This window comes from Ptychodera flava, chromosome 16, assembly GCF_041260155.1.
Source record: "Ptychodera flava strain L36383 chromosome 16, AS_Pfla_20210202, whole genome shotgun sequence".
Lineage (NCBI taxonomy): Eukaryota > Metazoa > Hemichordata > Enteropneusta > Ptychoderidae > Ptychodera > Ptychodera flava.
Genome location: NC_091943.1, coordinates 9,400,911 through 9,424,006, shown reverse-complemented (window position 1 = coordinate 9,424,006; position 23,096 = coordinate 9,400,911). Strand labels below are relative to the sequence as shown.

Below are 23,096 nucleotides of genomic sequence, written 5' to 3'. Positions count from 1 at the left end.
TTGTAAAAACGTAATGAAGAGAACAGTTATTGAAATAAATGGGAACAGGTGACATATTGTCAGTTTAAGTCCTCTCTGATGAGATATGCATTTTCTAAACACCACAAAGTTGCTGCAGAGATTATGAAATTGACTTAGTAAATTCTGTATAGCAGTAAATTGGTCTAAAATGGGTGATTTATCAAATTCTGCACCAAAAAAGCTGCATGATAGTAGTTTTTACCTCTATGACTTTATGAAAAATTGTTCAAAATTCTATTGTCCGAATTTAGTTCCAATCGTGTTAAATTTGGTGTTTGTCTGGTATACACAATGCACTTCTCCTAGAATACCAGAGAATAGACTGTCGTACATCTAGGTATACTCAGAGAGTGTACGATTGTAGTATACGTAGTTTGTAGCTTTAATTATGTCGATATACAAGTTTGTATACTACACATCACGGCGTACCCCTTGTTTAGTTGTTGGAAGTGAACTATCTACAGCAAAACTCAAACAGGTCACGACCCAAATGTACAAATTGCTCGGTTGTTGAAACTGTTGTAAGAAACACCACACTTCCCTTTGTGAGTTGAAATGAAGCTTAGATGAACCACACCAGCAATGAACACCCAGTCCCATTCCAAGCCCCATCCCAAGCCCCAGCTCAAAGAACAACCACTGCAATATATTGCAAGATTGAAAGTGCTGAACAGATCTGATTTATTGAACATTCTGCAATCGAAGGACGCTCCACATTACCACATGCAGTAAATTTCTTATTTCCAATCCGTAGTTACAGCAGTACGGTCTAGTTTCGTAAATCAAGGATAAAGTTGTCAAGAAAAGTCTGCAATAATCATTCTTACCCGTGCTATGGAGTCATATTGAAATTGATCAGCTCTCACTGTCGCAGCCATCTCAAATTGAGATGAACGTTGTGACAGTTATTAGACGTAAACTAGTTAATTTCACTACTCTAGTTAGATTGTATCTCTGTACAAATTGACTAGTATTGCATCAAATTATTCATCAATTGATGTACGTGTGCCAGTAAGTGTTAGACATACACATAAATAGGTTAAATCAACAGGTGTTATAATTAGACCTATCGAAAACTGTCCCATTTCTACTTTTCTTTTGAACATCGCTATTCGAAGAGATTTAGAGGCGTTTCAAGAAAGTTCGCGATCGCGACGCGATGAACTTTTTGTGACAATGACATGAAACTAGCCAGCTTAATCAGTGGGACTCGCATAACAACTTCCGATAAAAGATGATTTGGTTAAATTTTACTTCTTTGAAACATGGTGTGTTTAGTTTCCAGAAAAGAAGTTACTGTTCTCCATCAGTTTGGCGTTGACATATTGGTTCTTTGGCTTTACAGAGGTCTCTAGTCAACTCTACGCAGGTTGGTATGACCAATCACAATAAATGGGCGTGGTTATGTAAATATTAAGACTATATTACCACTTATGCACATCTAAAACGTCATTGCGTCTGTTATTGCAACTATTGTAACGTGATCATCCTCAAGTACACAGCTAGCTGTAAGGAAGGTGAGTTTCATGCCTACAAGATGAATTCGCCAAACGCCCATAATGCTTTCTATGAATTTGTATCAGATATGAAGTTTTCTTTGTTTTGGATATTGATTTTATTTTTTTCCGATAAAGTAACTGCATCCCTTCATATTCGTTTTATCTAACATTGAATTACCAAGTGTAGACCTTGCAAACACGGTGCGTTAAGTACAAGGGATTCTAGTCCAGTAGTAGTTGTCAACAACAAGTGTGAATATTTCACAACAACAAGTTGTGTTGGAAAGTTAATCACTTGACATTTCGACGTCATTTTTGGAGTAGAACAAGACATTAATGTTACAAACGAAAGAAGCTTTATAAAATACATCACAACTGTTCCATCGACATTAGCTTTCTAACTCATTTAACCAATCGATTTTTATTCTATTTGCGCTTATTTGGTTGAATTGTAAACGTCGCCTTGATAGACATGGAGAGTATGAATTAGGAAAAAAATTGGGTTTGACACTTGAAATCTATTTCAAGTTGAGGTGGATAACGAATTGTAAATTCACTTTCTCATTCCAATGTCGTATTGAGACGGCCGTCCACATTTATCCTACGTGGCATGGAGAGAAATCTAGTTTCATAATCTGTATTTTTTTACTAACCTAAAGAGTTGCTGAAATATTTCAAAAACTTTGTAAATGCGTTTCCACTTCTATGTCTACCGCAACACAGATGTCACAGCGCATTGAATTGAATTGCATTAATAGTGCGTTGAATTGCGTGTCTTCTTTTATCATACTTGCAAGATTGGTGAGCTTTAATCGTCTTCTGGTCTTTCGAGACATTTTTGACACACTTTGAGACACTTTTCATTGCAGAAAATATCAAGTCATGGTTTTTGACATAAAGAAATTACTCTTCGCTGTGGCCCTGCTGGCGGGTCTGTCGTCCACATTTGCTGCGGCCGTTCCAGAATTAAGGGTAAGGAGGAAAGAGACAGACAGGCAAACAGACAGACAGACAGACAGACAGACAGACAGACAGACAGATTATCTGTTTTGTTTATTTGGATTAGATTCTGTAATAAGTGAAATGTTTTACTGTAAGACTGGCGGAAGAGTTTTTTTCGATACATCTACGACACGCGAACTTCGCTTTTACTATTTAGCATTGGCACCATAAAAACATCGAGTGTCCAAAAGATGGTTTAGATCACATCGTTGATAAGAAACAAACTACCCAATTGTATTAAAGCTCCATAAGTTGTATCTTTTGGCTATTTTTTCAGAACTTTTGTTTTGTGGTTTCCATACACTTTCTGCATTGAATCCCCAAACTGTAATTTAATGCCAAGTATTTAGCATATCAACACAACCTATATGAGTATAGTCTACATTGTTATTGCTGAAAATTGTATTCAAGTCCGGACTAGAAGTCATTTGTAAACAATAAACACAGTGATCACTACACACATACAATCTGTGTTGATAAAAAGATTACTCGAAATTTCAGCATGACAAACGGATTAGAACCAGACACGGTAGTTGATATACAGAAAACACGATTGGAACTGATTTGGGATAATTGGATGGCAAAATACGGTCGTTTTAACCTGCCACAAGTTACAGCTTATGTCCCTTTGATAAATATTGCATAATCATTCATTGCATCCTAAATGTGTTAACATTTAATTTGTGTTTGCTTTCGAGTTTGTTGCTTTTAATTTGTTTGTATCCGTTTTATGTTTGTTATTTTTATAACTGTTGTTTGTTTGACATTCGTTGTTATTTATTGTTGCTGCCCCTTTCACTGTGCTTGTTGCGACGATGTGTTACTGCTCTCATCTGAAAGCCGTGTACCTGGGACGATGTTATGAAGTGTGAAAAGGAACTGACCACATATGTTCACGACCCTGTCAACTGGGACACTGAGAAAAAGACCGTTTTATACTGTGAATTCATGCGGGTAAGTTTGGGTTTTTTTGTTTCTTTTGAGAAATGTACGTGTAAGCGACCAACCAAAAATAAATGATTGAGAAACTAGTCACAATGCTTATCTGGTGTCGTAATAGCGTTATCCGCCCTCACCTTGTTAAAAAAAACGCGATATATTTATAGAAGGCTCCCATGACCAGATAATATGACCTGCCTGTCACGTGATATGGTAACCGTCAAGTTGGACTTACCCACTCATTCAATGAAATGGTCCCTTGCCATATATTCGTAAATTGAAAATGGCTTGCTGATAAGTAGTCCGTTAGTCCTTTAAATGTCACGAAAGCAGATGAACAGTAAAATACCAAGAACATATCTTGTTCTCTGAATGGCACAAAGTTCCAATTAATCCGACTTGATAAATGTTATTTTCAGAAAAGGAAAAGTACTACGCGAATATCTCGGACCAGGCAGAGTGATAAAGTGCTGCTCTCAATATTAGCAGTGTTACAAGATGTAGCTCTGCGCGCCAAACATTGGTCGCTGCCGACATAATTAAGAACAAATAAATAAATGAAAAATTCCTTGACGGTAAATACCTGCAGTCGTGAGGGTACAGTTTTCAAACATGTTGTATGCATTTAAATTTTGTTAAATTACCCCAAAATCAGAAAACACATTGAGCAAAGGCTGGAAATGAAGGACAATACAACGGCTTAACCATTGTTTTCTCTGCATGTTCACTGAAGGGGTCAATTTCTGCCCAATTCATCAAAATTAGGGGGGCAGACTTGAAATTTTGGGGGCAGTATTTTTAATGCTTACTAATGACACTAATACAACATATCCCATCAAAACATGAACACAAATGCCACTAGTATCCATGGAGACTCTGCGCTTGGGTCACTATCATATGGGGGTTTGCTGTATTTTGTGCGCGATTTTCGCGCAGTCAGCAACTTTTAAAGGGCGGAAAATGGCTCAAAATGCGCAATTACTGCAATAACGCAGTCGAGAGAAAACCCTGCTTATCATGACCAATATATGAGTGGAAAGTCAGAAAATAAATGATAATTCACATTATACTTGTACCAACATAACCAAAAACCGACTTAGATGATGAGACGAACATTATCGCTTAGATCCCTGACTTTCACTCAATCCAATTAAGAGTACAGCGCCCAGGGTTTTAATTAATATTGGTAGTCGTCTGTATGTGACGCCCTGAGAGACCAAAGGCCACGCCGAAATTGACGTATATGCTTGTAGCGCTCTGTCTCTGTCTCTGTCTCTCTCTACCCACAGACACTGGAGAGGCACACATACATGTCCACATATACAGACACATACATACATACATACATACATACATACATACATACATACATACATACATACATACATACATACAGATAGACACACACATATGTGTGTATTTGTATAACAAAAAAGCTAAGAATCTTTAGTTCTGTCTGAAGATTGCATGATGCATGAAACTTTATGTAACAGATATTTTTGCTTTGTACTTGAAATAATTTGTATTATTATATATATGAATCACAGGCGCACGACGTGTTTTGAAATCACTTGTCTGTAATTTTAATGTTGAAAATGCATTTTACTAAAATCTGTGCAAACGGAAATCGTGCGGGCAGCTATTGAGACATACAGTGAACAGTGCCCCGTGCACGGCTGTGGCCGCTCAGCTCTACTGTTAACGTTACTAACTTTATAGAAACGGCGAATTTTAAAATCACTTGTCTACAATTTTAATGTTGAAACATGCATTTTATTGATAACTGTACGAACGGAAATCATGCAAGCAGCTTTTGAGACATACAGTGAGCAGCGCCCAAAACACGGCTGTGGCCGCTCGGCTGTCTTGTACACATTACTCTAAAAGGTACGAAAGTATTTGGAAAATAATTTTTAAATTAGACAAAATTAACGGTTATTGGCCATCCTCGAGATTCAATCTTCAATTTAATCAAGGGAATACTTACACAAATCGATCGATCGGCTTCCTAACTTGTAAAGTCAACATCGGCCCTATCTACGGCTGATAATTTTCAAAGTGTGCAGCTTGAAATTGACGCATGCGCATACTTTCTTTTAAACCAATTCGTCATTGTTTTTCGTACCGATATGGGAGCCATCAAAATGGCGGTGTCACGGGAGTTGTCCGGAGGTAAAATTTAGCGACTTACCAGCAATTATATGGCCCGGTGCAGTTTTTGTGTTTCAAGAACCCAGTCGATCGATTTAGTACACGCATGCGACAACACAGAGAAGTTTGAATCCCCAGGGTTGCCAACAACGTTTTATTTTACGGATTTTATTTAAATTATTTTCCCAATAGTTTCGTACCTTTAGAGTAATGTGTACAAGATAGCCGAGCGGCCACAGCCGTGTTCTGGGCGCTGCTCACAGTATGTCTCAAAAGCTGTCCGCATGATTTCTGTTTGCAAAGTTATTAATCAAATGCAAGTTTCACCATTCAATTACAGACAAGTGATTTTAAAATTCGTCGTGCGCCTATGATATGAATGTGTGTAGCTGTGTGCCCTGTGTCTGTGTCATTGTGTCTCTGTGTCTGTGTCTGTGTGTACATGACTTTCCTAAATAGAGAGGACAAGAAGTAACTCACAAATTTACAATTTATAAATGAAGACTTCTCCTTTTACTTTTACGTCGTGTTGTTATTTCGTTGTGATTTTATCCACTTTGTGAAACGTTGTGAAACTTATTCACTTTGCCTGGTTTTGGTTGTCACCATAGCTACGGATGGAATGTATCCAGAAGTTGGATTGTGACAAAAGTAACCCTACTGAAGAAATGCCCATCAACATGACTTTGTGGGCCAACATTATCGAATCACGTGTGAACATGATGCAGGGGTTAGATTTCTGCAGCACGCCGGCCGAAACCATGTCACGTGAGTTTCCTTTCTGGAACTTCCATTACTTTAATCAAAATGGCAGCCATCGGCCATCTGTATCAACATTTGACTTCTTTTTCAGGGTACACTTTTTAAATATCGTGAAATATATCGAGACAATAGTAGTTGAAATAACACTGGTATTATATTTTACAGAATCTCGTTACTTTTTTACATTTTACTGTTTGCACGTACATCTCGCCTGTCGTACTTTGTTGTAAGGACCGCGTCGTTTGATGGCAAGGTGTACATTCAGGTGATCTCCCATCACTCTTGTTGTTGACTTGTTTAGGTCGTCCTCGAGGATAAATTGATAACTTTGAAATAATTTATTGAAACGATGATGAACAGATTCAACGCTTTGTTTCTGAGACAATAATCCTAACCCTTCTTTGAATTGGCGAACCCTATCGAAGATATTGCACTCTTAGACTAGTATAATGTGACTTCAGGAAAACATTTTCCTTCGGAAACGTTCCGTTCCCCTGCAGCGAGTCAGCAAAGCTATTGCAGTGCCTGAAAATACAATGTAAAATAAAATTCAAGAGGGTATTAAATGTACGACCATGTTGATAAAGATATAATCCATTTACAGGAACAGACCGATGGCATCTTGAGAATTGAAGCAATCATCAATATCTCACATTAAATAAATTCTCAAAAAAGTTATATCAATATCAAATACAAAATTTCAGTAGTAATTGTATGTTATTATGAACCAAATAAAGGTACACTGAGCGTATCAACAAGCTAGTTCTTCTAAGGTAAAGTAAATTGCATCTCATAGTCTGAGAATATCTGTATAGGTTTTGATCATTGTAGCATGTAATGCTATGTTGTGGCAAATTTTCTGACATTGTTGATTGAACAAAAGGATTGAATTTGGCGCATGGTCAGAAGGGGAAATAATCATTAAGTATTAAAGTAGAAGTGAAACCAACATAGCGAGCGGCTTTTGTATACAGCAACAAGACATGTATCGAAGTCGGTTATATTATTTTTTTTCTATTTTAACAAAAATACATCTATAAAAGTTTACTCGATTTGACTTATTGCAGTGCTACTGAAGCAAATCTGTTTGTTTGTTTGTTAGATTTTGCTGTCCCTCGAAAGACCGTTTACTTACTAGAGCAGGTCATAATTAGTGAAAACTTGAGGTCGGGCTCAATGATTATGTATAGACCAAACTCTTAAAGAAGGGGGTTGATAAAGATATTCCAGATGATAGATTTCCCTACTGACGTAAGTGTAAAACACCTGGAAAACATCAACATCATGGTAATCAAGGTAGTTCCCACCTGTAAGTTGGAAAAAAGTACATTGACCCAAACTTTCCTCGCGGAAATTTTACACAATTTCCTTTCGATATCAAGAACAAAAGCCAGCCGTTAAAACCCAAACTTTACAAATTCAATACCTAAAATTTGCCTACACTTGAAATTCAAAGTGGCCGCAATCCCTTGTTAACTCTATAGGGAAAATCGAATCTTCTGTTTTCAGCAAAATAGACTACTGAAAAACTCTATTTACTCCATGAAATTCAAAATCAGCATATATCCTTAGTGGTAAAAAAATGTTTTGTAAAAAGTTGCCGGATCTTTGACCCAATATTCTGTTTCCATGTACTATTAGTATCATATGACCGACCACTATCTACCATGATGAGATTAATTCACTCAACTGTTCTGCCCTCTGTGTCCATCTTTCAGAGGCGTTCCCGGTGTCTGATGACCCATGCAGCACCTATCAAGGAGTGAAGATGTGTAGTGAGGCCATCACAGACTACCTGATGTCTCAGTATTCTCTGACCTGTGTAGCCATGATAAAAGCCGTTTACTGCATGGGTGACCAACGTGAATTCTGCGGTCGAGGCGCCGGAGCAGCAGATTTCGAAGCCACGGCTTATTACCACATGGCCGTGACCGGTCACTGTAATCTAATTTATGATGCTGAAGAAGCCCAAGCCATGAAGGACTGGCGACTGGCCAATTCTGACTTCTTCGAATTTTTCTAATGTTTAAATTAATACATCAAGAATAGATTGCCGTAACCTTTGAGACAGAACAGAATTACAGGAGGGACATGTCGGTATTTCTTGTTTGAGGGGTCAATTTTAATGCATCGAGTAATGTTGTTTTTACTTGTTCGTTTCTTGTCTTAGTTTATATTTTGTTTTCATCGTCCATTTTTGTCTTGTTAGATTTTCTTGTTTTTCTTTGACATTTGTATCTTTTCTTTATGAAATGAACCTTTAATTGGGTCAATCTTTTGGTTCGTAAATACATTACGACCTTTATGCGGGCTTTGAGGAAGCATACAAAGTTCGTGTAATTTTTCACGCAAAACGCGTTCGTTTCCTGAATCACTCTTAAAAATTGTGTCAATGACACTGGGCTCCAATTCTACAGAAAACAGATAGATTGATCAAAGCACAAAAAACAAGTATGTTCGTTATTATACGTTGTAGGGAACAGCAAATGGACGAGAAATACGATGAGAAAAATCAGATATAATTCCGTCTTAATTTTTGAATACACTGTGCATCCGAACCTCGAAATATATGCAGCTTAGCTTCATCATAAGTTGATTTCCTTTCTTTATTTCCCTGTGCGTAATTTCCAAAACATTTCTTTACAATTTGTCAGATGTTTGTTGATGCCCTGATTACATCATAACTAGATTACTGTAATTCACTCCTGTGTGGTTTATCATCAGCTTCCATTCTTCCACTACAGCATACTCAGAATCCATAATTCTGCCGCCAGAATTGTATCTCGCACATGAAAGTCAAATTTATATCGCTCCAATTCTCAAGGGAATTGCACTAGTTACCAGTACACAACACAATTCTCCTCATCACCTATAAAGCTCTGAACAACAATACTTCTGCCCACTTATCGGACCTGATCTATCTAAAAGATTCATCGAGAGTTCATTGCTCTAATGACAAAATTCTACTTCACGTACCATGGAGAAACAGCAAAACCTATGGCAATTATGCTTTCTCACGCAACGTCCCCCCACCTGGGACAATGTCCCGGGAGCCATTAGAAGTGCACCAGTTACCCACTCTTGAAGAAAATAAAAACTGTTCTTAGACCATATCGAACAACTCTGACTCTGTAAAGCGCCATTGAACACTGCCGCATTTTGGGTTTGGCTCTATAGAAATTCATTTGATTAATTGATTGATTGATTGATTGATTGATTGATGATTGATTGATTGATTGATTGATTGATTGATTGATTGATTGATTGATTGATTGAAACACGATTGGAACTGATTTAGGAAAATTGGATCTTTCTGTTTTTCAAATTTCTCAAAAGAGTTGGGTGCTATGTCTGAATTTTGCAATTTTACAAATTACTCATAAAAACAAGTACATTGCTTAAAGAGAAAAGCATATGAGCTTACATTTGCAGATTATACGACATTAGTTCATAATCCAATCATCCCAAATTAGTTCAAATCGTGTTATGACAAATGACTTTCAGATGCACGTAGACATCGAGATAACAATCAAATAGGATGGTGCGCGATGAAAGAGATATTGATCAAAGATCCTGAGTATCAAGTAAAGCTGCAAGCGAGAAATTATTGCACAATTCTATCTCTCGGTGTAGAATTGTGACAACCTTTTTGAATTGTGTGTTTCAAAATCGGCTTCACTGTTCGAGTCTTTTGTGAAAATTGCAAGAACTTTATGATGTTATAAAATGCCATACCCTTATATTTCAACATGCAATTCAGTCAAACTTATAGGCTGCAACGGCAATAGCAATGCGTCCAAAATCAGCAACAATACTCTTTCCCTTATACTGAGTTGCAGCTCAATCTTCTTTCCAATTTTACTCAGGTAAAAGCTCAACGCCTTTTACATTCTTGCTGTCTTCTCGATAAAGCTCCATTTCATGAAACTGTAAGCTTAACTGACTGTACTTTCTGGTGTTACAGTTCTGCTTGTGAAGTGCACGCTCCCTCACCACTCCAAACTCATGCTGTGTATATTAAAGTACATATCTGCATTTGTACCAAGTCAATTTCATCCTGACAGGTGAATTTAGTACACATGATGTAATGTCCTAATTTCAGGTTCAACAAGTTTTGTAGCATTTTGTAAACGAATGTAGAACGATTAGTTTTTAGGGGTACATGAGTGTTTAGGGTTTTCATCAGAAAGTTGACCCTTTTGGCCGCTGTAAGTACAGAAGGGTCAATAATGTAATTGAATACAAGCTATATCTTCAAAATAAGTTTATTCATTTGAATTTCATGGGGGAAAACGCAAAAATTCAGCCAATTTAGGAGTTCTTGCGCTCCTACGTCACTTTAAATTTTGGGGGCAAGAGCGCCCGCACACGGCCTCGTTCTAAGCAATACTCTTAGGAAAGAATTGCATTTTCTGACGCTCACTCGTCACCTCACTTTACACTCCTTGTGAGAATAAAACTGTTATCTCACACATCTTTGGTATCTTAATCTCCAGTTCAAAAAGCAAGGCTCCACCATGTCATGTCAATAAAAGACCCTGGAAGTGACATCATCTCGTATCATCGGAAAAAAGCTGAGACTGACGACGAGTAATGATGTAGAACTTGAGCTTGTTTATTGAATACAGAACAAAAGCTAAATCTGCAGACCAAGTTTATTTATTTCAATTTCAAGAAAAAAAAAACGGGAATTTGAGCTAAAATCTAGCTAAAGCTAAAGCTAAATCTGCAGACCAAGTTTATTTATTTCAATTTCAAGAAAAAAAAAACGGGGAAATTTGGCCACTTTGGGAACTTTTTGCGCCCCGCCGGACTTTTTCCTTGTTGTTGGCAGTGCCAAAGAACGCCCGCACACGGCCGAGTGATCGACGCTGCTTCTTTCAGAGAGACTTGGCATGATCGAGAACTGATCTCCACAAAGATTGACATTAAATAACATACTGGGAGCTAAAAAGTGATTTCTCACGAATCTTTCAAATCTGAAACTCAAGTTATGCAAGCATTGCTCAGTTTAGAAAACTCAAACTCAGGTACTACTTTCTTTACGACTTATCTCCGTGTGCAACCAAAGCACTACGTACGACACGGAACAAATCTCCACAAAGTTTCCACCGACATTTGAAAAATTTTAGACAGGGCACAAAAACAAAACAACAAAACAAACCATTTTCTGAACTTTGGATTGACATGTGGTCACTCAAGGTCATTAAGCTTACAAGTTTACCGGAGTATAACGGTTTTACTCCTGCTTGCTCTGCATTGCTGCTTTGTGGCCCCACTTAATTTGGGGAAAATATTTAACTGATGAGCGATTAATTCGTAGCTAAATGTCTTCTACAAAGAATATAAGACTAGTAGTTTTCTATTGAGTTTAAGTTTACCTAAAAATTAACCTGCTGGGTGGCTGTATGTTGTGAAAAGGTCACTTATATGCTTGAAGATAAGCTAGATCTGTAAAGCAAGTTTATTTATTTAACTTTTGAGAGAAAAAACGGGAAAATTCGGCCATTTTGGGAACTTTTGTCCACTCCGGCGGACCTTTTTTCTTGGGGTACCCAAACGCCCTCATACGGCCGAATACACGCCTCTGCTTCCGAGAGAGGGACAACATTTTCTGACGGTAAATCTTCACATCACTTTACACATAAAGATATGAAACTGTTTTAATGGCGTGTCTTTGACATCTTATTCTAAAGTTAATCATAAATATCTGCATGTCGGAAAACTGAAAAATCAGGTACTACTTTCCTACGGACTATCTTCGTAGTTAACCAATGCGCTCTTCATGACAGGGAACAATTACCCGGAAAGGTTCCTGTGACGTCCGGGTATGTGTGGAAAGGCCAAAAAGACAAATCGAAACAACAAATAATCGTCTCCAATATTGATAGACATGAGGTCAATCAGGATAGTCATCCTTACAAGTTAGCTGGAGTAGCTGAGTTTAAGGCATGCCATGGTTTGTTTTCTGTCCTGACTGAATAGGGAGAAATATTGATGCCCGTGGTAAATGTCCTCTCAAAATGTAACACTGTTAATTTTTTGAGTGGATTGAAGTCTAGCTACGTGTTTAGATTGTTATGCAAAACTTGACCCTTTTGCTAGATGTAAATTCAGAAAAGGTCAATAATATTATTGAGCACAAGCTAAATCTGCAAAGCAAGTTTATTTATTTAACTTTCAAGGAAAAATACGGAAATGCTGCATTCAGCCAATTTTTGGAAAATCTTGCGCTCCGGCGTCACTTTTAATTTCGGGGCCCATGAGCGCCCTCACACGGCCGGGTCCTTGATTGAACAGTCGCAAGATGACTCGGTGTTTTGACGCGAAAAGTAAGATGATGCGTTGATTAAAAGAAATGGCAAGAATCACTGGCACCATCAAGTGATTGAGATCTGTCATTATTAATTGTGTTCTAAAATTGTGATCTGTCATTGTTGTGTCATAACCACGGGTACTTATAGCTAACGAGATCATGAAAACAACATTAATCTGAGAATGCAACAAAATGAAAGTGTGACATCATAAAATGAAAGTGACATCATAAAGACATCCCACAATGCCTCCTGATTGTCAACGTCACAATTGTTGGTTTTATGTTAGTTTATAGTACAGACCGTGAACCTTCACTGCATTTCTTACTTTCCCGCAAATTACAAAAAACTTATCTTTCGTCTAATTAGCAATTTACACTGCAGCACTATTTAGTATGTCTTTCAATAGTCATAATGACTTTTGGAAATACAAAAACTTTGGTAAGCAGATAATCGAAATGTTTGCTAACCATAGAACTCCTCATGCCCTACCATAGACGGTAGAAGGGAGATCCTCCTGTCGTTTGTCAATAGGAATGCCATATACGTGGAATTTACTAAAATTGGACGATATTTTGCTCAACGACAAAGATCAATTTTCTGTAACTGATCTCGTCTTTTTCATCATTTTTTGTGTTTGTAAATTACAGTTGTTGGTTCTACTCATGTCGAAGTGTTCAGCTTGTCAACACAGTCTGTATGTGTCCACGTTATGACACAATTTAGTATAAAATCACCTAGCATTAAATGTCGTATACAGTGCATAATGTGTTACCGTGGCTGAAGCTTTGTATTCCATTATACTCTCACGAGAATAATCAACAAATGTGATTTTACAGTACAAAATTATTGGTATAATTATCGATTATCAAAAGTTTAAAGAGCAAATGTACTGCTCTGTGCTTTACTGCGTCCCGTCTTTTCCAAAATTTTTTTTTTTTCTATTGTCAGTTCTTCAAAACATACTCGTTTTTGGCCTCCGGTACGGCCTTGTCTGAAGGCGTCCTTCTTCTGTCGACCCCTTGATGAGCGATATAGCGTAGTCATCCTGGCTGTTCCTCTCTTCAATAAACTGTCTACCAACCCTGTAGGAAAAGTATTCCCTGAACCTGTCGTCGACATAGTCAAAAGCCGGTCTCTCCTGAGCGTACTCATTCCCGAAAAACTGTGTCTGTCCCAGCCTCCTTCCCTGTTCCTGATTGTATAAATCCATGGATTGTTTTCCAGTCGGTAGATTGTCCTTCCTTACCGCTTCCTCGCCGTATCGCCTGGCGATTTCTGTACCGTACTCGCGTGTCATTCTATAAGACCACAAGGCGTGGCGAAATGCATCGCCTTTACCATCATGTCGTTCTGCAATTGTGTGAAAACCAATAAAGACACCGTTATATCCGTTTACCAATCATGAAAAAGATGTCTAAATATTGGCCGAAACTTTGATGGGTTAGAACGTTTGCATGTCCCTGTCAAAGCATTACGTGCATAAAGCATTACTGACACTAACTGGTTTAAATTTGTGACAGCATCAGATTTAGGACTGAATAATCGTGCAGACGGATACAATTTTAGGTTGTTTTGGGTTTTTTTCAGTCAACTTTTCCTTAATGATGTTCCACAATGTAATACAATGATTAATGCTGATGATGCTGACAAATTCTAGATATTAAAAAGTGTTTGGAGCTAATGTTTCGTGTTAACTGCCATGAAAACATATATTAAGCTGACTTGCCGTGCTTCTGAGCACAGACACTCGTAAAAATAGTCTATGTGTGTGAAATAAACATACAAAATAGTATGAACGTATTGGACCGAACCATGTTTGAACTGATCGTTTGATGATCGCTTTTTATGAGTGAAACTAGAGATATAGTCATGGATACTATATGCAATTTTATTCAGTATACCGGCTTTGAAATTTGACAATATGGTTACCCTACAAAATGTGTCATGTTTACATCATATACCTACTTTATTTTGATGTTCAGTTCGAAAACAGTCGTTGATAATGCCCCCTGTAGCTTATGCTTTTAGATCCTCAATACATTTACTAATTTGCCATAAAATTTACTAATTTGCCATAAAATTTACTTTCTTAAAAAAGGGAGAATTCGTCTTGCAAAGCACTGCACTCTATTTACATTCCCGACATGAAAATTTCTTTTTGGGGACAACTGTACCTCTTGGTAGAGCCTTTTTATTTGTTTTATGAATTAACCAACACTCTGATTGTAACTGAACAAATACTCACTCCATCCTGTGTAATGTCTGTGCGTGTCTGACAGAGAACGGTTTTCAAGCACAGCAATCCGTTGTTCTGTAAACTCATCGCGTAGTTTAAGACTTCGCGGGATGTAGCCGTACTTAGGATGAACGCTGCCAAAATCTGAGAGAAAAAAAACACATTAAAGGTTCGATAAATATTTTTAAATTTAGTTAGGTTGTCCTTTCTTATTTCAGAACGGTTTGTACAGTTGTAAGTCTGCTCAAGCTGAAGATAGCCCTGACAGTACAAAAGGGCGCTCCATTGCGTTCCTATAGTGTCAATATTTCTACATTGTCGGATACCCTCCAAGTATTACATGTAACATGAAATAAATGAGTTGCGATATCAAATTCTAGATTTCATTTGATCTAATCATTGCGTTTTCACTTGGATCTTTTTATCCCTAAATCATTGTGGTATTATAGTTGAATGATGACGTCATCTTCCAGCCACACATAATCATCTGATTGTTGTGCAGTCGCTTGAATCATATAATGGTCAACATGATTTATTGTTGAGTCTTGATCCAGTCATAGGGTCATGCATGCCAAGATCAATCATTTGTTGGAGTTACTGCGCATACGTACAAGAGAGTCGGTATAAAAAATCCTGAAATCAAAAGAAAATCTCTGCGGGTCGATCAAAAGTGTTTGTTAACCAAATTGGACTTATCACTGATAATTTCCATTGTTTACATATTTCATATTTTACATAGCTGATAGTGTATACATTGCCATGTAACTTGCAGCCATGGTGGTCTGGCAGCTGTAAGTGCCAAATTACTTAGGGTCAAAGGTCACCGTAACTGTTGACTATGCAAATAAAATATATTTCCGTCTTGCAAACAGTACTTGTGTCTCTGTGTCAGATGGTCGAACTATAAAAAAATATCTGACCAAAGTCCTTCCCCTTTAGTAAAATGTTTTATTTATTTATACATTTTATTTTATTTTATTTTATCACATTTTATTTTGATCTTATATTCAGAACATAAAAGCTCTGGACCAACGCCAGACTATGAATTGAAGACTCGATTTTATTAAGCAAATGAAACCTCGAGGATAAAATATTAATCTGTGTGTTCGATTGAGAATGACTCCAATAAACGGGGAGGAAATAATATTTTGTATTTTTTTAATTGTTTTAATTTTCACCGAAAAGTCGACGAGTTTAAACTGTTGAAAATAGGCCAGCGAAATCAAATGTAGAATATTAAAGGCCAAACTTAGATCTCTCCAGTGACAAAATCAAAATGTCTATATACAGATATGAAGAAAAAAATGAAAAGAAGGCGGCCGACCACAATTATTCCTGACTTCCAAGTTATTGAAATGAATCAATTGACACTGATGATACAGGTTGTATCTCTAAAATGACACTCTCAGTGACACATATATTCCCTCTAATTACAATTATCATCCCAGAATGCTTCTTACGTTCCTCGACAACTTCTATCATCTTGTATCCTCATGGAGGGTATGTATCCACATGGAGGGTACTCCTATCATCTGGTATCCTCATGAAGGTATCCCCATTGACGGTACTTCTATCATCTGGTATCCTCATGGAGGGTATGTATCCCCATGGGGGTACTCCTATCATCTTGTATCCTCATGGAGGGTACGTATCCCCATGGAGGGTACTCCTATCATCTGGTATCCTCATGGAGGGTATGTATTCCCATGGAGGGTATGTATCCCCATGGAGGGTACTCTATCATCTGGTGTCCTCATGGAGGGTACGTATCCCCATGGAGGGTACTCCTATCATCTGGTATCTTCATGGAGGGTATGTATCCTCATGGAGGGTACTCCTATCATCTGGTATCCTCATGGAGGGTACGTATCCCCATGGAGGGTACTCCTATCATCTGGTATCCTCATGGAGGGTGTGTATCCCCATGGAGGGTACTCCTATCATCTGGTATCCTCATGGAGGGTGTGTATCCCCATGGAGGGTACTCCTATCATCTGGTATCCTCATGGAGGGTGTGTATCCCCATGGAGGGTACTCCTATCATCTGGTATCCTCATGGAGGGTATGTATCCTCATGGAGGGTACTCCTATCATCTGGTATCCTCATGGAGGGTACGTATCCCCATGGAGGGTACTCCTATCATCTGGTATCCTCATGGAGGGTATGTATCCCCATGGAGGGTACTCCTATCATCTGGTATCCTCATGGAGGGTACTCCTATCATCTGGTATCCTCATGGAGGGTATGTATCCCCATGGAGGGTACTCCTATCATCTTGTATCCTCATGGAGGGTACGTATCCCCATGGAGGGTACTCCTATCATCTGGTATCCTCATGGAGGGTGTAAAGTAACACGGGCGATGATAGAAATTACATTTTGAAGCAACCAATTATTGGTTTGGTCTACATATGCCGCAGACGAATTTGATGCGAATTTATTCTCTCATCGCTGCTGCGGAGAGTGAAATGAAACTAGTAGTGGTAGATAAGGAAAGCGATTTTTAATCATGCGATATAGTGAATTATTAAGAATATATAATAGAAAATATATCCTTATAAACACAGAGCCTCCACCCACGGTGAACGGACTGTGTTATAATTGAGTCTGCGACTGAACAGGTTGTATTAAAGCGGACAGAATCAAAAGAGCAAATAACTCTGGTCGAATACCAAAGAATGAGACAATGGAATTACTTTGTCCTCTAAGTGGACAAAAAGTAATCTTAGGAAACTGAATCAAAAGACTATCGGTTTCCTGTGAAATGATCGATATTCTGGACAAATCAAAAGCCAAATAAACTTCTTAATCTCTAAATCTCTTCGTTTCCATGTGAACCTTACAGACCTTATAAAGTAAGCTTATCGGCTATCAGGTTAGACACGCTAGTCATACTCAATTTGAATATCCTTATCACAGAATTTGGAGATGTGTACCCTATATTTTGCCTTTCTGCAACGCCTACGGTGGGTCAAGTAGATTAAATAGTGTAAAGTTCCGATGTTAAGGTACTACGTTCATACAAATAGACAGACCAACCTCCACAGGTATTTAAAACGACATTCCTGTCGTCTTTGGCAGGACAAATGTCCTCGTCTCATTCATCATCCATTTACCGAATACAGAAAACACATTCAGAATTCTTCCGACACTCGCATATTTTCTTTTGTCATTTAGAATATCTAGATACGTGTTCATCATTGTCCAACACATTTTGCACATTGTGATTTGACAACACAATACGTTCAAATGTAATAGCCATTCACAATACAGTGCTGACTTCCCAAAGAAGAGCAATATGCTTGTTTATCAACAGAAAATGGGATGGAGTCAATGAGTACAAGTGTGAGGGCAGATAGATCCAGCAGCACGTTTCGTATGTACATCGGTTCATCCAAAACGACGGTACCTTAATCACAAGCCCCACAAATCAGGGTGTATAAATAAGTAAACTGGGCAGTTTTCAATCAATGTAAGAAAAAAGAAAGCCCCTCGCTCATAAAAAACAGAGGCCAACGTTAGTGAATGGGTTTTGTGAGACCAAGGAGGTAGCACACTTACCACCATGGTGAGATACCTAAAAAAAGAACAATAGTCTTTTCTGTAATAAAACGAAATAGGTAGGGTTTCTTGAGGAAGTGGGATATATGCACAAGCAAAATCGTCCTGGCTACGGTCGTCACTACCCTGAAGATATGGAGTATGAAACGATTATCAAACAAGCAACACACAACGGTTGCAAATATGTGAAGTCTTTGGATGCACACAAATAAAGCCTCTGGTGAGGTATGGATCCTGCTAAAGTGCACAGAGTCAGGAGACATAGCGTGAGAAAATACAACATGAGCTTTTTGAAAATATGGGCTCCTACATTAGGTTGTATTACACACTGAACTAGTTGACATTGTTTGTCGGAATCGCTCGATTTCCGACGAACAAGCTGGTAGGAGCAACAACAGCCAGACACTGTACCTGTTGAGGTTTCTGGCAAAGCCTTGGCGTTATTAGGTCTGTAATCTTACCGACTACGTGGTGGCGCGACTTATTTCTGAACAGTCGTTGGACTAATATTCTTATCTTGCCGACCATAAATATATTTTGTTGATCACCTACTTACCTACACCAGTTATCGGAGATCGGTCCATTTCAGTGGGCAAACCTTGATCAGACTAAATCAAGCTAGACAAGTCTTGTCGTTCACCAGTGATATTTCGCCGTGGGAGTTCACCTTATAGACCGTTTGTTTACGTACAGCTAATTGGTCACGTCGGGCAAGCCAGCAGTCAATACAGGAAGCTTACCGTTGTAACCATGGGAACGAGTCACACAAGGCTTGGGCCAAGGTGATTTGCATGACAATAGCAATCGACATAGGTTAGTCAGGGTACTTCTGGTATGCGTCCTTCAACCCCGACGGACGTTCAAGGTACAAGAAGGAAAATAATATATTTCCTTGCAGAAACAAAAAAAAACACCAAAACACAAGCATATACAAGCAGCGTATGGACTCACATAGGCAATTCAGATTTAATGGCGACTGTAACCTAGATTTCAAATCCAGACGATAGTAACAATCAATATAGTGTCTGATCTTTTAATAATTTTCCTGTTTTTTCCAGTTCGTAAATCACCGTGTCTTGTTCTACATGTTGCAGTTCCCTACAGTGTTCAACTTACAAACACGGTGTGTACGTACATAGATCCTAATCATTACCAACATATCGTTGAGCGGAATCGGATTCATTGGTCAACAACAACAAAACATACTCTTCACAAAAGTGTTCTGAAAGGCTCACAGTTCGAATTGCAACCACCGCCTGATAGAGGGACCGCCCGGAGGGACCATTGTTCAAACACCTCGTGATAGAGGGACCGTGTTCAAACATACATTGAATGGGAGTAGACTAAAAGAATGTACACATTTTATGGAAAAAAATTACACAAATATCATGAAAAGTCACAGTTATTGTCCCTTTGAGTCTATTTTTGCGGTTTTAAATATTGACAAGCATACCGACACTCCCGAAAAGAGAGGAGAGTAGTGCTGAGGGCAGTCCCTGTAGCCCCACATAAAAGTATCAAAAATTGTCAACTATCGGAGAAATGTAGATCACTATTATAGTATACAATGTGCCTCGGCGACAAATATTTAGACTTTGAAATTTCTACGAGTTGAATGTGATGACTCATATGATGCTTGTGTGAACTCGTTTTGAAGCTTGTTACCACTCATGTTCTTTTTTTTCTTTCTTTTTTTTTTTTTTTTTGCTTTTTTTGTAAAAAACGCAAAATTTCATTTTTCCCATCTAGTTAACATAGGGTTAGCGACCAATTTTTAATATTACATATCTTAATTGTTTGACAAACGTTGTATTTTCTCATAACCTGTTCGTCGAAAACACAGACAAGGAGAAAAAACACAGACAAGGAGAAACCTTGTATATGTCGAAAATTATTCAAAATACAGCTTTCGATATCATGCATCGACTGGTAATTTTCCGTGTTCTGTCGATGTTTCCTAGTTACTCGGAATACACTCCTCCAAAACGTTTTCCTACACCTCAGAAAATTTCCTTGTTTTGCAAACTGGGGACTGGATGTTTTCTTCCTCAGTGTCCCCATGCTGGGATCACGGCCACTCAGGAAATATGACTTTGCCCACTGACTTTTCCTGGATAGGTGCATCTATTTACACTAGTATACTGCAAATTAAAATTGATAAAAACCATGGTCCCTGACTGAAGTCAGATCACAGTCACCTGTGGTCTATTCAGCTCTGCCATAGACGTGTGTACATATGCCTCAGAAGAAGAGGCACACGTCTATGGCAGAGCGGAATATGCCACAGGTCCCCGGATTTGCCGGTGTACATGCATAGAGAGAAGGGAAAGGTTTGATACGATTTTGCCCTTCTCTCTATTCATGTAGCCATGTGGGTGGAGGGACGGTGATGTAGCCTACACCACAGGTTATCGTTAAATGTTGCTTGGATAGTCGTTCGAGGCGGGCGGCCGCAGGTCGCCGTTTTTCCAAGTAAACGGCGACCTGCGGCCGCCCGCCTCGAACGACTATCCAAGCAACATTACGATAACCTGTGGCCTACACCGGCAACGCCGAGGGCCTGTGCCACAGGTGACTGTCGTCAGATCACAAAGTATAGGCCAGCAGCGAATGTGTGTATGTGCACAGTGAAAATATAAAGAGCCTGTAACTCTTTCGAAAAGTTCGTCACGAGTTCTCGATAACACCACTGGGTACACAGGCTTGTTGTTTATTTGTGTCTGTTTGTTTGTGTGTATGTTTGTGTTTGTTTATTTGTTATTTTTAATAAAATAACAGCGAAAAGCTGTTTTGTTAATATTTGTCAATAAAGAGCAGTTTATTTGTTTATTTGTTTGTTTATTTATTTATTTGTTTGTTTGTTTGTTTGTTGATACGTATTTCCGATGGTTAGGGTTAGGGTTAGGCTTAAGTTAGGGTTAGGGTTAGGGTTAGGGTTAGGCTTATTCACTCCCTCTATATACTCAGACCCCTTGTCTGAGTATATAGAGGGAGTGAATAAGCCTAACCCTAACCCTAACTTAAGCCTTACCCTAACCCTAAGCCTAACCCTAACCCTAACTTAAGCCTAACCCTAACCCTAACCATCGGAAATACGTATCAACAAACAAACAAACAAACAAATAAATAAATAAACAAACAAATAAACAAATTAACTGCTCTTTATTGACAAATATTAACAAAACAGCTTTTCGCTGTTATTTTATTAAAAATAACAAATAAACAAACACAAATAAACAAGCCCGTGTACCCTGTGATAACACTCCCACCTAGCGACTGTGATGTAGGAGAATGAAAGAGAAAGCAACCATTTTGTATATTCTTTGCAGTCAGTTTGCTTAATTCTTTGCTGCTTTTTCGCGTGGGACTTCGTGTTTGTTTGTTTACCGGTTTGTCTTTTTGTCAGTTTCTTTGGGCTGTATGTTGTGTGTCCGTTTGTTTATTTTGTTGTTACTTGTTTGTTATTCGGCGATGCCTCCGTGTATGGGAAAATAGGCTTACGCAGGAATACATGACCGCAATAGTTTTCTATAATTTACATTCATTCCGAGCTAGAGTTAGCTCTGCATGGCAGGGCTGTGTGTTACCGGCGCCGGCGTATACGGCCTCCCACCACAGTAACGCCGATAACACACAGCCCTGCCATGCAGAGCTAAAGCTAAAGTATACATGTACACTTACTTGAGTATATGATTAATTACTTCAGCATTATGCAAAATAAAAATAGGTGATAATAAAAGAAACGCTTCGTCTAAAGGAGGGATTGGAAAAAAAATTGCGGCGGAGTCATTTTTTATATAAAAAAACGGGTAGAAAAAGTAAAAAATCAACCACGTTGTTTCCGCCCGGGCTCGAACCGGGGACCTTTCGCGTGTTAGGCGAACGTGATAACCACTACACTACGGAAACTCACATATCTAGCTTTGAGGTATGCCGGGTAATAAATCCTTTGTCTAAAAGCCTTTTCAGGTAAATATTCAATGATTATTTTGTTATGTTTTTTCAAATATATTTACGAACAATATTGTTCGATGATTTTCAATAAACAGTCGACAACACATGGCACGGCAGCCGACCATCTATCTTGGCGTACACTTGCTTGCGCGATCTCTCGTTTTAAAGGGCGCCCTCTAACGACAATAGAGTAACACTTTTTGTATTCAAATTTGTTCTAGTGTTCCTGTCATTTGTCTCTAAGTATTAACTATTTACACAGCAATTCAGTCCGATAGTTTCCCCGTGTTTCAATAATTATAGTGTCAATGCTTGCAAATAAACCCAGAAATATATTTCAAGGGCCTGTCATTGCAATGAAAATACCATGTGCAATCAATTTAATCTGCCTTTCCTATCCAAATGCCGACAAAAGTCATAGAACTTGCTCACAAACATTGAAAATATTTGCTAGGGGATATGAAAGAATTACATTTCCCTGTTTGCTGATTTTAGAATATTGGCCACATTTTTTTTACTTCAGTCTCTGTGAACATTTTGATTTTTTTTTTCTCAAGCTGTTACAGTATTATTTTTTTCTCTCCTTCATCTGCCAAAAATCCCTCCCTTCCAAAAATTCTCCATCGCTTAAGTAATCAAATTGCTCTCCAAGGA

General features: G+C 38.3%; 2 protein-coding genes and 1 non-coding gene across 3 annotated transcripts; 1 reads left to right on the top strand and 2 right to left on the bottom strand.

Annotated features, from left to right (window-relative positions):
* Nucleotides 1-1,401: 1,401 nt before the first annotated feature.
* On the top strand, nucleotides 1,402-8,965 carry LOC139152754 (uncharacterized). Its single transcript, XM_070726080.1, has 5 exons — nucleotides 1,402-1,538; nucleotides 2,390-2,492; nucleotides 3,363-3,476; nucleotides 6,224-6,380; nucleotides 8,093-8,965. The coding sequence occupies exons 2-5, from the start codon at nucleotides 2,403-2,405 to the stop codon at nucleotides 8,395-8,397; spliced, it is 666 nt and encodes a 221-aa protein (XP_070582181.1). The 5' UTR covers nucleotides 1,402-1,538; nucleotides 2,390-2,402; the 3' UTR covers nucleotides 8,398-8,965.
* Nucleotides 8,966-13,635: 4,670 nt separating this feature from the next.
* Nucleotides 13,636-19,215, bottom strand: LOC139152753 (uncharacterized). The gene is made up of 3 exons (XM_070726079.1): nucleotides 19,045-19,215; nucleotides 14,937-15,071; nucleotides 13,636-14,041 (listed from the first exon to the last, which is right to left on the bottom strand). Exons 1-3 carry the CDS (start codon nucleotides 19,070-19,072, stop codon nucleotides 13,644-13,646), a joined length of 561 nt encoding a protein of 186 aa, XP_070582180.1. The 5' UTR covers nucleotides 19,073-19,215; the 3' UTR covers nucleotides 13,636-13,643.
* Nucleotides 19,216-22,324: 3,109 nt separating this feature from the next.
* Nucleotides 22,325-22,397, bottom strand: Trnav-aac (transfer RNA valine (anticodon AAC)). Its single transcript has one exon. It is a non-coding gene; the product is annotated as a tRNA-Val (tRNA).
* Between the last annotated feature and the right edge of the window lie 699 nt (nucleotides 22,398-23,096).